General features: G+C 41.7%; 1 protein-coding gene and 2 long non-coding RNA genes across 4 annotated transcripts; 1 reads left to right on the plus strand and 2 right to left on the minus strand.

Annotated features, from left to right (window-relative positions):
* Nucleotides 1-240: 240 nt before the first annotated feature.
* On the minus strand, nucleotides 241-6,153 carry LOC309720711 (ankyrin repeat domain-containing protein 1-like). Of its 2 annotated transcripts, none has more exons than XM_082557848.1 (9): nucleotides 5,941-6,153; nucleotides 3,825-4,010; nucleotides 2,918-3,046; nucleotides 2,411-2,518; nucleotides 2,197-2,295; nucleotides 1,995-2,093; nucleotides 1,673-1,771; nucleotides 1,157-1,255; nucleotides 241-458 (listed from the first exon to the last, which is right to left on the minus strand). In XM_082557848.1, exons 1-9 carry the CDS (start codon nucleotides 5,965-5,967, stop codon nucleotides 366-368), a joined length of 939 nt encoding a protein of 312 aa, XP_082413974.1. In that variant the 5' UTR covers nucleotides 5,968-6,153; the 3' UTR covers nucleotides 241-365. The 2 variants fall into 2 exon arrangements, with proteins under 2 accessions (XP_082413974.1, XP_082413975.1); XM_082557849.1 differs by lacking the exon at nucleotides 5,941-6,153 and adding an exon at nucleotides 4,922-4,951.
* On the plus strand, nucleotides 5,088-13,160 carry LOC309719916. The gene is made up of 3 exons (XR_014280355.1): nucleotides 5,088-5,148; nucleotides 6,845-6,921; nucleotides 12,098-13,160. It is a non-coding gene; the product is annotated as an uncharacterized lncRNA (long non-coding RNA).
* On the minus strand, nucleotides 9,117-11,687 carry LOC309720704. Its single transcript, XR_014280559.1, has 3 exons — nucleotides 11,517-11,687; nucleotides 9,546-9,636; nucleotides 9,117-9,192 (listed from the first exon to the last, which is right to left on the minus strand). It is a non-coding gene; the product is annotated as an uncharacterized lncRNA (long non-coding RNA).
* Nucleotides 13,161-15,706: the final 2,546 nt, after the last annotated feature.

Consider the following 15,706-nt stretch of genomic DNA (forward strand, 5'->3'; position numbering starts at 1 on the left):
AGCAATATTTGGCGATCAGTGAATCTATCAGCGCTAATAATGACATCATCCTGATTAGAATTCACATTGTCTCCTTCACTCTGGTCTCCATGGTGACCGTACATATGATACATTAATATTACAAGAGGAAAAAAAACCTCAGCAGGTCAAAGAAAAGTCGCTGAACTAGGATGACATCCATATAACGTCCATCAGCCCATTTCCTGAGGAACACGATATCTGTGAGTAGGAAAAAACAGCATCCACACTCTGGAAAGCTTCTCGGGATAAACTGCAGTGTGCACTTGGCGGACCTTAGTGTGGCCAGGAGATCCTGTGGCTGATTTTCAGTTTGACTTCCTGTTTTTACTGAACTCTCTTGGCTTTTACTGATCCAGCTTCTCCTCGCTGAAGTTGCACAGGAGGCTCTTGGCTCCATTCTGCCATGAATACAATGTCTCCATTGGAGTTTTCCCGTCCTGCAAGGCAAAAAGAAACAAAGAAACTTTGAATGTTCCTTTTCTGGTACTGGCCCTGCAGACAGGATGAACGCAGAGACAGCACATGTTCTCACTAAACAAACAGATTATTCAACATAATATTTTTTTAAGAAAAGCAGAGGTTTTGTCGACATCAGTCTACTTTAACTATGCACAAAGACACAAAGCTTTTTGAGTGAAGTTTTGAGGGGCTTGATATGAAGCATTAGTTCAGGTGGGACCCAAACCAGGAAATCAGTCAGCGTACCCCAGCTAATGACTCGGCTGATACGCCCTCCAGCTGCTGAAACTCATAAGGAATGCAGGGAGGTAGGTAAGCTGTTGCTCAAATGCAACCCAGTTCTTTCCTTCAGGTTGTGTCTGATTTAAAGTCACTGATGGCTGTTCTTAAAGGGGCCAGACTCTCACTGCTGCTCTCGGTGCCTCCGGCTTTGAGGCAGATTAAAGAGCACGAAGATGCCAGAACAGAATCACACCTCTGAATATCCCTGCGTACAAAATTAGGTCCCTTCTTGTGACTGTGTGATCCTAATGGTAGAAAACGTCACATGCAAGGCTTGTGTTACGCTTTTCAAATCAGTGTAAACAATACAGGTGTGACAACACATGGAGTACGACATATTGTGTGTGGTTTCAAAAACCCAGTTGGCTCTCTGGAGGAGGCGTTGTGTACTTACAGAGTTCTTTGTGTTGAGACTGGCCCCGTACATCATCAACAGCTTGATCATTTTGAATCGGTTTATTCTCACAGCATCGTGCATGGGTGTGTCTCCGTCCTACAGCCGAGGAGGAAAACCCACATTTCAGCAGAGAATAAACTGAACACCTATTTTTATCATTTATCACGATCATCATCTTTTGGTTTGTGTAATTATGGATCGCTGGTGTCAGGACACGAGTGCTTAACTTATTAATGTGCCCCAAATTCAGGGTGAAATAGACCACAAGGAACAAGAATCCAGCAGCCGAGAAACAAACTAAAACTCTACGTTTTAGAAAAATGCAACGCTAAACATCCAGCTCCAAACAAACACAAATTCTTTTACAATGAGTTACCCATATAACGCTCTGCAGGAGTGCCTGAAGCTGAATTGGCTTTATTATTTCATAGACTGTATATAAAGGATGGATGAAGCCGCTGTGACATCACCCTCTGTTTGCTGAAGTCCTGTTGCTTGTACTTTCGTGCTTACTCTGTCTTTGGCGTTCAGGTCTGCTCCACAGTGAATGAGGTGCTCGGCACAATCGCAGTGTCCTGTCCTCACAGCCACGTGCAGAGGAGTGCTGTGCAGCTGAGGAAGAGGATGAGGAGGAGAAGAAGAGGAGTTTATGTTCATGCACGAAGAAATTCTGAAAATCAAATGTCATGAAAATACTAAAGTAGAGTATTTTATGAAAGTATCTGGGCGAGTGCTGCTCACACCACTAGATGGAGCCAAAGTAATTTTCAAAATAAAGAACCGGCTGCAGCTGTTGTGACCTCGAGTAACCCTTCCTCGCAAGTCCTCCACCAACCTTGTCTCTGGAGGTGAACTTGGCTCCTCGATCCAGGAGGAGCTGCAAGGCCGGCAGGCTGCCTCCCCTGCAGGCCCAGTGGACCGCTGTGGCCTCCAGCTGAAAACACACACACGTGTTAGAACAATTCTGCGTGTGTGTGGAGGAAACATCACTAATAAAGGGGGTAAAAGAGAAGGTGTGACATATTTAAAATGCTCACCTTGTCTTTTTTCTCCATAGCCGCTCCGGCCTCCAGAAGTCTTTGCATGACCTCCACGTGTCCTTTGAAAGAGGCTTTGTGCAGAGCTGTTCTCTGGAACTGGACGTTATACAGAAAAATAAGCTTCATAAGTGTAATTACTGTACATGACTTCAACATGCTAATTTTTGAGATTTTGACGTGCTGCAGGCAGACATCGCTGTGCCACACTCACATTGTCGCTTGCATCGGGGCTTCCTCCGTCAGACAGGTACTTCTCCACCACAGCCAGTTTGTTCTCCATGACTGCTGTGAGGAACAGCTCCTCGTCTACTGTCTCCGGCTGGAAAATGTGTGCAGAGAGACTTTAATTAAGAAACAGAGAAAAAAGAAAGGTACGCCTCGGAGCATGCGGCAAGAGAAGCTGCTGCTGTTGCAGCTCTATTGCAGACTTTCATGCATCGACTTATTGTCCAATAAAATCTGTTTTATACCTCATATCATTGGTGACCTGGAGCCCATGGTAATACTTTAGAAGCTTTATCAATGTTAACTTCTATACATAAAAGAGTTGACCTTTGGTTCACGTCATTCAGCATCAGCACACATTTATGCAATGATAGATTTTATTTACCCTGCACCCTTTCTTGTCATCAAGGTTTAAAGTATTTCTGGTCAAATGCAAATTAATAATATTAAATTAAATCAAAATTTGGGAATTCATGAAAGTCAAAAACCTTACCACAGTCTCAGGCTCTGGCTCATCTTTCTTCAGGACCGGGCTCTTCCTCTCTCTCCGTTTCTTCCTCAGCTGCAGGATGTTGAACAGGTCGTCCACCGTCTCCAGCTTCAGTCTGCCGCTCCTATCCGTCTGACAGGTGGAAATAAGACAGAGGCCGTCAGCACGCAACAGTAAAAACCACAGACTTCATTTATTATTCAACTTCTACTGGTCTGTTTATTCACTGAATGATAATCAAATGCCAACATGAGCAGTTATAAGTTGTCATACTCCTGAATGCCTCCAGGTGGCAGCACAGATGAGGAGAAAACCAGTTAGATGGCTTCAAAATTCCTTCACCTCTGTGCTTGGATGAGATCATTTACCAGATTTAAGTGACGTCACTCTAACTTATTACATAATCCTGAACCTGTAATTCTCTCTGCTGTGGCAAAAAGGAAACGCCTGAATTTAAACTGAAATTTGTCACCATTACTTTAACCGCAAATACGACTAAAAGTACGTATTACACATGATACACAACTCTAAAACTGACATATTTAAGTAGTTTTTACCTAGAGATGAGTAAGTTCTTCTGTTTAAAAATATCAAGTTTAAATAATGTCACATTTTATTGAATTAGCACAAAAAAAGAATTGTATTCATTCTCACGCTGGTTATCCACACATGTATCTGATAACACTTGAATATTGTGATGTACTCATTGTATTTGATGCATTATTGTCACTCCTATTTTATTTTAAGTAATGAGACTTTCCTGTAACTATCATTGCTGCTGCAGGTGGTGATTGCACCTGCAGAGTCACAGCTGGTGTAACATAATCATATTGACATGTTTATGTACAGCTGTCAGTAAAATAATACTTCTCAGTGTAACCTGTCATTGCACTGTAGCTGCTGCTCTTACATTGAGAGCTGCCACGCTGACTTCCTCCTGTTCGCTGCCGCTGTCACTCTCCTCCGACAGACGCCCGCCGACCCCCAGCTCCCCGTGGGATCTGAGATCATCCCGCTTCTCTTGATTGACGGCCGCCTCGTACACACCCCCCTGAAAGTCATCTGCCTCTATGCCCTCTGACCTCTTACCGGTCACCTGCAGGAAGAAGGAGAGGCGGAGACGTCGTGAGGTGGTTTTGTGGTATTTTGATAACTGTTATATATTCAACAGCTGAAAGGCCAAAGTCTGAATGGTGCCTTTTGCAGAAAAACACCAAGAAAACCTTCCTGATGAATAGATTTACAGTGTGAAGCACAGACTGATGCACTGAGCTTTGGCTTTGCTGCTGCAGAGTCAAACGCATGCACCCCTCAGCACAGCTAAACACACCACAGTGTCAACGCATTAACACACGCTCACTCAGCTCTTTAATGAGCCACAACTGTTCCATTCAAATCACTCATGTAGTCATTTACACAGCTTGTAGTCCATGCATCACTCTAACAATGACTGCTGAAGGAAACAAAGGGATGTTCAAGTCTAATGCACAGCAACAAACACGGCTGAGACTGAGCTAACCTCTCTGGTACCTCATCATTAAACCACTTTTACCTCCAGTGTGCTTTCATCTTGGAAAGTATACTGAGTGAATTTAATGGATTTAAAAGTTAAATCCTGCGTTTGGAGTTAAAGGCAGTCAGGTTGTGTGCAGAGACAATTCATCACATTTTAAACTGCTTTAGTCAAACAAGTGCAGAGCACAGAATTGAGAAAATCGCATTCATGTCTTCTTTGTTTTTATATATACTTCAATAACTGTTAATGGTGATATGCTGTCACAGATGTGAAGGAAACCTCCAATACACGTGCAATTAGAGACGTTTCAGATTCATTGTTGAAAATACGTTTTAAGACATTTTAGCTGCTTCATCATCTGGTTTGTAACTGAATTAAAAATGAATATTTACTTGTACTTTCTTTGCTACAAGCATTTTTTTTACTGATCTCAATCTTGACTACAAATAAAGTGAATCTGACGGCCATGTTTTAATACAGCTTGTATTTACATTGTGCCAAGGGCGTAGATGTGGCATGGACGGAAGGGACATGTCCCCGCCAATAATTTGGTGCAGCGGTGCAGAAAGAGTTAAATCACGTTCTCTACTGGAGTCCTCCGTCATGTGACAAATATGGCCAATGTGATTGGCTGTGCCTTTCAGGGAGCTCTGTTTAGTTTTAGCAGCGGCAAGCCTGCGCTGCGAGGAGGACGGCAGCAAAGAGGAAGAACCTGGATGTAAGAAAGTATTTTTCAAAGAAACCTGTAACTCACTTAAAGTCAAGTTCACTCATATAATGTGTCCGTCATAATAACGTTACAGACTATGCTAACTTTTAACATATTTTTAGGCGAGAATGTAGCTGAGTAAACTTTGTTGAGTCCTGAAAGTCATATTCTTTTATTGTCACGACTGTATTTGAAGCTATTTTTGTATGATACCTGATTTATATGGAATATGACTGAAGTAAACTAAAGCCTAAAATACTTAGTCAGTCATTTGTTTAATAGTAATTTAACATTATATATTTCACATGTAAAACTATGAATTGTAATTTTAAACGGTTTAAAAGCAGGTAGAATAGCATATGTAGGCAAGTATATTTCTCCTTTTGTTATGAAGAAGCAAAAAAAGAAAAAAGAAACTGGGCAACGCCAAAACCAAATCGAGGCCCTTGCATTGTGCAAAATCACAATCTAAGAGCCTTACATGGGAAATTAAAGATGCTACAACCGCGGTCCAGGTTCTAGTATTTTGCTTCAGGTTGACTGGCTTCTTGTTTTTAACTCTTGCTGCACACAACAACAGATATTTATACTCTTTACTTTTGTGCATTCAAAATCACTTCTTTTTGGTTCCATTCCATACAAAAATGGTTTAATTTAAATAATATTTAGGAATTAATTAAAGAAATGTGACAATAAGGAACAAAAGTCTATTTGATTTCTCATTTTCAAATGAAGTTTCTTGCCTGTTCTTTCCTCGCATTGCTTCTCTCTGTTACAGTTGCACACATCAGCACATCTTACCAGTTCTTCAACACTGAGCAGTCCCATTCTTCTCCTTGATGGTTTCACTGTGCCGTGGGTACCTGGAGGTGGATTTTAGTCCACAGATCCTCTGGTCTGATGCTCAGTATGTCCGTCTGTCTGTCTCTTTGCCTGCAGCTGGAGCCTCGGCCTCTTATATAGCTTTGCTAAACTGCCGGTCCGTCACTGAGCTCAGATTACATCACTGTCCTCATGTGCTCATGTGGCATTCTCAGAGTTATCAGCGCTGCCCCCCTCCCCTCCTCCTCCCTCATATCCATACTCAACCCGTCCCACCCCGAGTGCTGCCCACTTTGGGCTGATCCTGGCACGTCTGTGTCACCGAGCAAAGATGGAGATGAGCTTTGAGGAGTTACTCTGCACCAAATGCTGATGCTGAGTGTTCTGAAAATTGCTTGAACCAGTCACATGCATTCTTGTAAACATAAAGATATAAGACTCTGAAATCTTGAAAGTGCAAAGTCTTTATCACCCCCTCCTGCTCTTTGCTTGAATCTTTCCTTGTTTTCTATCAGTTATCCCTGATTTGTCTTCATACATCTACATTCTTTTCAGCAACTTCACGTCCTGCCTTTGTGTTTAGCAGATGAGCCCTCATTAACATAATTAGCTCCTAAAAAGTTGAAGTTCAGGCTGGAATGAGTCTCTGCGCAGTGTTACCTCACTACGGTGAGAATCCATGCGTCTCACTGTGGCAGTAACCCGGTGTATCATGGAACAAATGCCAAAGAGCCCAAACTCTCTTGGATGCTTTGAGGAAACGGCAGCGTCAGGCAGTCTGGGAATAAATACAAGCTCTTTGCATGTTTGGCCTTTGACCTGCTGTCTGCTCTTTGGTACTTTTGATCTTGACCTCGCCTTCGTCTCCTCCTTTTTAAAACAGATATTGTGACCTTATCCTCTGACTGAGTCTCTGTGTCCTTCCTGCTGATACAGACTGATATGTTTCCTGTTCTGCAGGTGAGTCTGATCGCAGCACACAGACATATTAAAACTGCCTCATGATCCTCTGAAAGTTGTATAAACTTTTGCTATTTTGTGCCAAAATACAAGGTATAAATTTTACTATTTCCTTCAACTTTATCTTTCAAGTGACCAAAACGTGTGAGCTGAAACTTTCTAAAATGTAAACCTTTAATGTCCTTTAACCTCTGCAGGGCTAATAAAACAGGTATATAAAGGTTTAAAATGTATTGTTCTGTTTGTCTGTTAGTATAAAAAGTTAAATGCTGAGTGATTCATCCTCTCGACCACAGATGATCTTTGACAGTATCTGGCTGGGCCTGTGGTCATAGAAATGCAGTGACATCACCGCGAGGAGACAGGTTCACTGTGGATGGGGAATAAATAGTCACACTTTCAATCATCTTCTCACTGTAGCTCAGCCAATCAGGCATCAAAGTCAAAGGTCAACAGATTGACTGACAGTCGGCGACGGGTAACATCATGTCAGGTGTTCTTTGACTTGCTGGTAAATGCGGTCAAGTTGCATAGTACACATATTGCACAGAGCGACGTACAGTACATGCTATGGCAGTGATGACACCTCATCTGACTGCATGCTGCATGAGATCACAGTCCACCAATCAGAAGCCAGAAAATGAAGACGTCATGAGAAGTAACGCATGAAACAAGAAACCCAAAAGTAAAAGTCACTGAATCCATCGACAGCTTGTCTAAAGGATTTCATTTCAGTGCTGACATTTAAATTTCTGAAGAAGAAGCCGAGTAACAATTAAATATTAAATGATGTGGTGCTCACCTGCTTTTATTTAAACTCAAACTGCTGTTGAGTCTATTAAGAATAATAAAGTGCCCACTATTCTACCATCTTAACATCTACACTGTTGTTAGTTAAAATTGTTCTTCATAACTTTAAATGCATATAGAATAATATGTCTGTTATGCAATCATGTATTTCATGATTTTTTTTCTCATACTAATTATTGTGTCACTAAATGGTCAACCATTACAGTCTTTATATAACTGAACTTGATAAAAGGCTTTGTTACTTTGTTCGTTGCTAAATTTTACAGAAGAATTACTGACTTTGTTTTGAAAATGTTCTTAAACACATCAATTGTCTTGTTACGGCTGGCAGGCAGGATTAGGACTCAAACAAAAAGCTTGAACTGGAAAAGGCAGTTTTATTTGCTGTGACGGAAACTAGAAGACACAGAGCTAGATGTTTTCAGGCGCCACAGAGACAACCCACAGCAATGAGGGAGTACAACTCAACAACAGACAGGAATACACAGGGATCAAATACACAAGGGAATAACGAGGGAATTGGAAACAGGAGTCATGCACACCTGGGACTAATAACGAGATGGGGAGGAAGCAAAACTGATTGCACTGAACATAGGAAAAGGAACTGTCAAAATAAAACAGGAAACATGAAGCTTTCACAAAGACGCAGAGACATGACTGACAAGGTGAACATGAAGGGAAGGCACAGTGACGGAAAACTAGAGACTACAAACTAAGCATAGAACACAAGGAGAACATGAAAAACATTAAATCAAAGAATATTAATTAATTTCTTTACCTTTTATTTTCCGTTATGATGCTGATGTTAGAAGCTGTTTTCTTTTTAGGTTGTTTTTAAGCTCTGGCCATGACTGTGGCTGAACATTAGCCTCTGGTTAACTCTGCTCCAGCAGTGTTTATTCATGAACACTGTCCCTGTTCAAAATAACCAAAATAAAAGAATACTGTAGGCGATACTTTTTTTAATGAATCCATCCTGATGTCACACAGTTACAGGTGTAGTTGCTTTGAATGAAAAGCTTAGGCCAGGGATGGAGTGGCCCAGAATGATCTGAATAATTAAAGCTGATAGTGTTTACCAACATAATAATACAAAGCATGTTAATTTCTCCCACCAACTACCCTTAGTGGGGTTTGCTTAATTGATAACTGTAAATTGACCAGGTGTGAACACGAGTGAGAGTGGGTGTCTGCGTCAGTCCTGACAGACTGGACACCTGTCCAGGGTGTACCTGTCCCCGCCACTCGCCCTACGGCAGCTGGGATGCTGAATTGGATCAGCAGAACAGGAAGGACAGATGGATGTTAATTTTTCTGCATGAAGAAATTTGTCTAACACATTAGAAATGATGTCATTCTACAGTCCCGTTTACATCCTCCTGTTTCCCCTCTCTGATGCAGTTATGGCGCAGATGTCAGTTCACCTCACAGATCTGAAGCACAGTCATCAAGCTGGTGCTCCTAAATGGGAAAGAGCATAAATCAAGTAACTTTGATTAAAGTGGTCATTTCAAACAGCTGAGCGAAGATCAGCAAGCACACAGTGTGTCTGCAAACTGAAGAGCTATGAGACGCTGTAATTCTAAGGAAAAAAGAAAAAGTTCATGTTATGTGTGAAAACTCGACTCAGAGATGGAGAAAGATGTAAGAAGAGGAACAGGAGAGTAAAATGAAAGATCATTCGCAGAGGCAAAGACCGCTCAGTATGTGACACTTAATAAATTGCTCGTTTAAAGCTTATATGCAGTATCCTAATGTTTAGACACAGACGTTCTTTGATGTTGGGAAACAACTTGAAGAATAAATGAAATTACCGTCACGTTGTTTACAGCGATGCACTGTGATGACCTCGGGTACCTCAGTCACTCATATGTTACTGGTTCTCAAACTGTGGGGCGAGCCACACTGCTGGGTCACAGACAGCCAGGTGAATTAGGTGAAGTGAAAATAAGAAAAATAAATAAATTTAAATTCTTTGATGAATGATAAATGCTGAGGCTTCAAGATTCTGACTGCCAAATAAATCAGAGTTGTCGCACCGATCAGTCATGAACATGCACTCTGTGGATTTTGGTTGTTAACTCCGAACTCTGGACTCTGGTTTAACCTACACTTCTGTGCAAAGATTCGTGAAACAAAGCATTAGCTGTCATGAAATTTCATCTATTTGTGGATTTTTATGAAGCATATCGAATATATTTGCAAGTTACTTCGATTTTATTTTCATGATTACAGACATTTTTTATGATTTAAAAGAGTGTGTATCTTTGCTGAGGAACAGGCATCAGCAGACATGGCTGTGAAATATCTCGAGACCTTCAAGACAGACCTGTTGTAAGATGACTGGAAGTGTTTAGGATGATAGTTTAAGGTATATTTGGTGTTTCAACTATTAAAACAGGCAGGTATAAGTGTTTTCAGAGGGGGTCTCAAGTACTGAAGGATTTCTATTTGGAGGTGGCTGTGTGTCCCTTATTTTTGATTACGAGGAAATAGAGATATGCAATATGTAGTATAATATTATGAAGTACAATATTCGTAATGTATACCATAAAGTGCATAATCTAAAAATTACAAAGACAAATACAAACTTAAATAATCACTGACTTTCTTCTGGCTCTTTTTTGACCCTTCCCATCAAACTGGGCTGTCACTCATATTTGCTCTGTGCTGTTCCGACCCCTCAGTTCCTCTGAAAGTGCAAAACCTAGCTGTGGGCTATTTCTGAAACTGACCTTGTGACTGAAATAGATGGCAAAAGGGGGAAATCTTTTTGAATGGAGACCTTCACAGTTACTGCACCGCCTACAGATTACAGAGAGAACTGCATGAAGGAGAGGCTGAAGGAAAGCAGGAGTCCAATGAAGAGCTTGCGGATCAATGCTGTATAAGCAGTTACTAAACACACTAAAAGCTTCACAGCTGAGGTATCCTGTTAACTGGATAATGTTCAGCTGGGAATTTTGTATCCACATGTTGTGTGCACAGTGTTTATGTTGGTCAAAGAGCTCGTTCCTGATTAAAGAGCAGGCTGGTTTAATCAGCTGAGACTCTGCGACTTGCTTAGTTCACTTTCAGTCAGAGTTGTCTAAGTATCTACGTTTTTCGACTCGTGACAGCCCGAGTTTCAGACACAACGAACTTAAGCAAGTCGTGGTCTCTGTTATCTGTGTACACTCTTATGTTTTGGGCTCAGTGTGGGAGTCTTTGCAGCTTCTTTCCCTCCTGTGCTCCTTGTTTTCCTGTATGTCTGCGTGCACCTCCTCTGGTGAGGAGTTCCCCCGTGCTTTAGGGTCATCGACAAGCAAGGTTTGCTGCTGAACCACAAATGTGTAGTTTGATCTTAGTGGGGAGTAAAGGGTGGGCTCAAAACTAATCAAGCAAAAAAATCCAAAGTAAAAACTAAGACAAGCACACTAACAAATGGCTCTTATACCTCCACCACTCATCCCTCCTCCAGATGCAGACTTATAGCTCTTTAAAGATGACTGTCACCTCTCTGGGTTCAGTATTTCCACAAAAAAGCAGCAGCTGAAGGTAATAAAGGTTGGTAGAGACAGCACTCGCACTGATGTCCGTGGATGCAACGCTTCACTGATGGCAAATGGTTATTTTTCACCCAAGAGTCAAAAGTCTTGTCACGGTACTGGATCTGCGACACAATATTTGTGTTTCAGGTTTTGAATGAATATTCTTTGATTTGTTGTTATTCAGGGTCTTGATCCTCTTTATGGGTTTGTGCGATAGTTTTTGTCCTTAGGTTTCTGTGTCTTCCCGTGTTTCACCTTTTTGAGCCGCCGTGTTCCTGTCTCAGTTAGTGGCTCTTGTCTCCGTTCGCCCTGTCAGCCGTGTCTCCTTGTCAAATCCGCGTCTCGTGCCCGTCTTATGTTTCCTGTTTTACTTAGTCTCACGTCCTTTGTTAATGTTTTCAGTTTTGCTTCCTTTCCGCCTCGTTATGTGTGATTAGTCACAGCTGTGTTTCCCATTCCCTCCTTACTCCCTGGTGTATGTAAGCCCGGTGTTTTCCTCTGTCCTTTGTTGTGTCATTGCATCACTGCTCTGTGTTGTTTTAAATAAAGCTGCCTCCCTTGTTTCATTCCTTTGCTTTTGGGTCCTACATCCTGCCTGCCGCAGCACAGACCATGACAAGTCTTTATATGTACAGTTGTGTGCATTTGTCCGATTAGTTTTCTGCCTCTAAAATATGGAACCGTGTATAAAAACAGTTAATACAACACTTTTGTGAAACCCTTGAAATAAAGCTGAAAGTTTGCAATTCAAGCTCAACTCTTCTGTCTAAATAGACACACAACGTTCTGTGTCATATCTGTGAACTGACTTTTATTTGTGTTTGATACCAACACAGAATCGCAGCCATCGGATGGATTTCCTGAGGATCCTTTTCTGGAAGCAGCAGCTCTGACCAGAAGCTGTGAACAGGCGTGAGCAACAACGTCTCACTCAGTTATTTCTGTTCTGTGATGAAGTCTGTGACCGCCTTGCTGACAGCTCCATGGCTCGAGCGCGAACAGGAGTATCTCACCGCTTCAACACCAACGCTGATGTTGACTGAAAAAAGGTGCAGCCCACCAAAATAAAGCCCCTCGTGCCTATTTAAACTGCCACTCCCTCTTCTAAACACCCATTTTATATCCTCCTCCTATATATGTCTGTATGTATGTTATTTATTTATATGTCAGCAGTCTAAAGGAGAGTGTGAAGATCACAGGTCTGTATACTGTATGTGTCAGTTCCCGTGCCGGCAGTCTGAGCGTTGAACCCCAGGGGGATACATCATAGGATTCAGTAATTATAAATAGACCCTGTGCAGAATTCCTTCTCTGGAAATATATCTAGTTTATTATTAGCCACGTAAATCCTCATCTCACCCGGTATCCTCATTCGAGGGGGGGCGGGCGCTGCATCTGTGAGATGGATGGCCGCTCCTCGGCACTGTTTACGAGTGTGTCATCGTATGAAGATAATCCTTCAGTCAGAGAGACGAACCGTCCGGTTGTAATTCACAGTACTGTTGGCCTTCTGACAAGTGGCTGCAGCCTGCGCAGCCCCCAACCGTCCTCCGTCAGCCTGACGGAGCCGTAACTCTGACAGGGATGAAGTAATTTGTGTGATTTCAGATATAAGTTTGGGTATTTCTGCAAATGATTCAACACTTAGTTGTTGCTGAAGGCTGGAGTCACTTCCTCTTCCTTCCTTCCTCTCTGTGATGTTGTGTCCAGTGTGTGCTGACCGCTCCAACCTCAGCTTTGCGGGTGTCTTCGCTGGCATCACAAAGGCAGGACTACTTAATCATTCCAACCTGTCGATGGTGCTCAGGAACAGATCAACTTCAGCTGTAGTATTTAAAATACTGAGCACATTATAATCATAATTTTACTATTACAGGCTTGAGCTGCTGGGGGACTTTCCATGACACACTGAGTGCTTCTTCTCCACTCCCCATGTTTCCCTCCACATGCATTTATACACCATATTTGCATGCTATTCATTCCTGTCTACTCTGTTCTGTCCTGTTTGTGATTCATGGTTGCTGAACTGTATGTATGTCCCTCTGTTATTTCTTCTCTCTCCTCTCACCCTCCAAAGAGCCTTAAAAAGATAAAGAGATGACTGTTGATGTGGACTGGCCACCTGAGGCCTAAAGCAGAGGATTTGCTTCCATCGCTATCTTAGTGTTTTGGTGGCTCATATAGTAGCAACTGGTCATGAAGCAGGCCTAAGCCCTGCTCTCATTTTCAACTCTCGAGAGACCACAAACTACACAATAAACATAATTTTTTATTCAGTTAGATTTGAATCTAATGGCTCATTTATTTTCAGCCAGAGACACAAATTCCCTTTGGGGTCATGTGACGAAGAACATCCAGCATCAAACTACCATGTTTTTTACTTTTCATGGTTTTCTGCACAACCGGGCGTTTCTGTGCTGCAGGCCATCAGGAAGAATCCAGATTTAAGAGTGAAGCCATTCACTCTTAAATCTGGATTTAAGAGTGACCTGGAAGCTATGTTCATTTTTTATTTACAGTCTGTGATCTTGAAGACTCATAACAGTGTGAAGCTGCAGCGAGAGCTCGTCCACCCACAGCACCGATGCTCCTCGACATACTGGTTCAGGTGTTCCCTCCAGGAAATTACTTATGGAAATAAAGTTTGTTGCTAGGCAGCATCGTCCAAAATGTAGTTTACTGGAAAATAACTTATTAGTTGCCCAGCAACATTATCTCATTGGCTGTGCTTGGAGACGTTGAGAAAAACTGAGAGGTCCGCAGTGAGGGGCGTAAACTGTTTCAGTTCATGATTCACACTTATTAACATGTTCATCATCGGGTCGAGAGGACACGGAGAAGCTGCAGCCTCACAGAAAAACAGAGAGAAGCTGGACCACAGTGAAGACTAACAATGATGAGATGAGACAAAGGAAAGAGTTCGCATTAAAGGAGTTTCCAGTTTATTCTTAGTAGTTTTTACTTTACTTCATTTACTTACAAGAAAATTGTTGAGGGTACAAAACTCTTCCTGTCCTGTGAATGTGTACTGTTAGATCTACAGGTGTTTGTTTTTGTAGCTGTCCAGTGTGCAGCAGCTGACGGGCATATTAGCTATCTGGCCTCAAAGGTTCAATTAGCACTGTATTTTTAGCCTATGCAGGAAAAGACATGTCCACAGGTGACTGCTTGGCAACAATGGCAACCATGTGTTTGTACAGTCATGTGAAACTGTGTCCCTTATGCACCACAGTGTCTCAGTCAGGTTCAGGTCTGGACTTTAACTGGACCACTGCAGCACCTTGATAGTTTTCTTTTTCGGACGTTTTGTTGGAGATTTGCTGCTGTGATTGGGACCTGCAGCAGGACAGAGACCACACCCCAGCCACACACATTTAACAGTTAATGAGCTCAACTAAACAAAAACCTCTGAGCATAGTTAAACCCAGCAATTGATTATATAGCAATACTTTTACAGTGATATATGCTACAGTTAAAATTTCCAATAATTACGTCAACATATATATATATTATGTAAGTAATTACAGTAAGAGAAAAATTCTGATTCCAATCTGATTTCAAACTATTCTAAATACTCAATTTTTTTAGTTTTTACTGTCTTTTGTAATCTAAGAAGAAGAGTTCTGCCTTTAAGTACAGAAGCCCCGCCCCCTTCTGTTGTCCATGTCCAAACCTTCTGTTTGTTAGAGGCAGCCAATCATGAAAAACTTGGCTAAAACTGTTGTTTTGTTTTTGTTTTTTTCAGTGGATGAACTTGGGGCAGGACAAAGGTCCAGTATGAGATAAACAGGGACTATTTTGAGATGTGAATCAGGAGAGAGGCACCCAAAGCAAGCAGCGTGAACAGCCATCGTATTTATCTGTTAACCTTTCTTATTTCATTCCTCACACATCACTTCTGTCGTTTTCCATGTTTACAGCTCAGTGAAACATCCTGAGTGTCTCTGAGGGGAAACTCTCCCAAAGTGTGCAACACATTTCGTGTCACGTCTCGTCACAGCCAGGTGTTGTTAGGGTCTGTGACACCTGTCTACAGATTCAGAATGTAAACATCACATTCACGCTGCTCCCCGAGGTAGTCTGACACAGAAATGTAATCAGCTTTATCACTTCATGTTTTTCTTCTCTATATTATCAAATGTGATAGCTCGCTGCATTAGTCATGCACCTCACAGTCTGTAAGACGTTTGGATTCATTCACTACAGATTTCTCTTTAACGCTTCAAGAAAATTAACAAAAAAGTGCAACAGCAAAGTGAATACAGGCACCAAAATCTGTGGCTGGTCCCTCTGCGGTCAGTAAGATGATACGAATTTTCAAAATGACCACAAATATTTACCTAAATGTCCATTACTACAGAATTTCAATCACCAGATCAATTCAATTTAGTTTTATTTATATAGCACCAAATCACAACAACAATCGCCTCAGGGAGTTTTATATT

The sequence above is a fragment of the Aulonocara stuartgranti genome (genome assembly GCF_965226115.1).
Source record: "Aulonocara stuartgranti genome assembly, chromosome: 13".
Lineage (NCBI taxonomy): Eukaryota > Metazoa > Chordata > Actinopteri > Cichliformes > Cichlidae > Aulonocara > Aulonocara stuartgranti.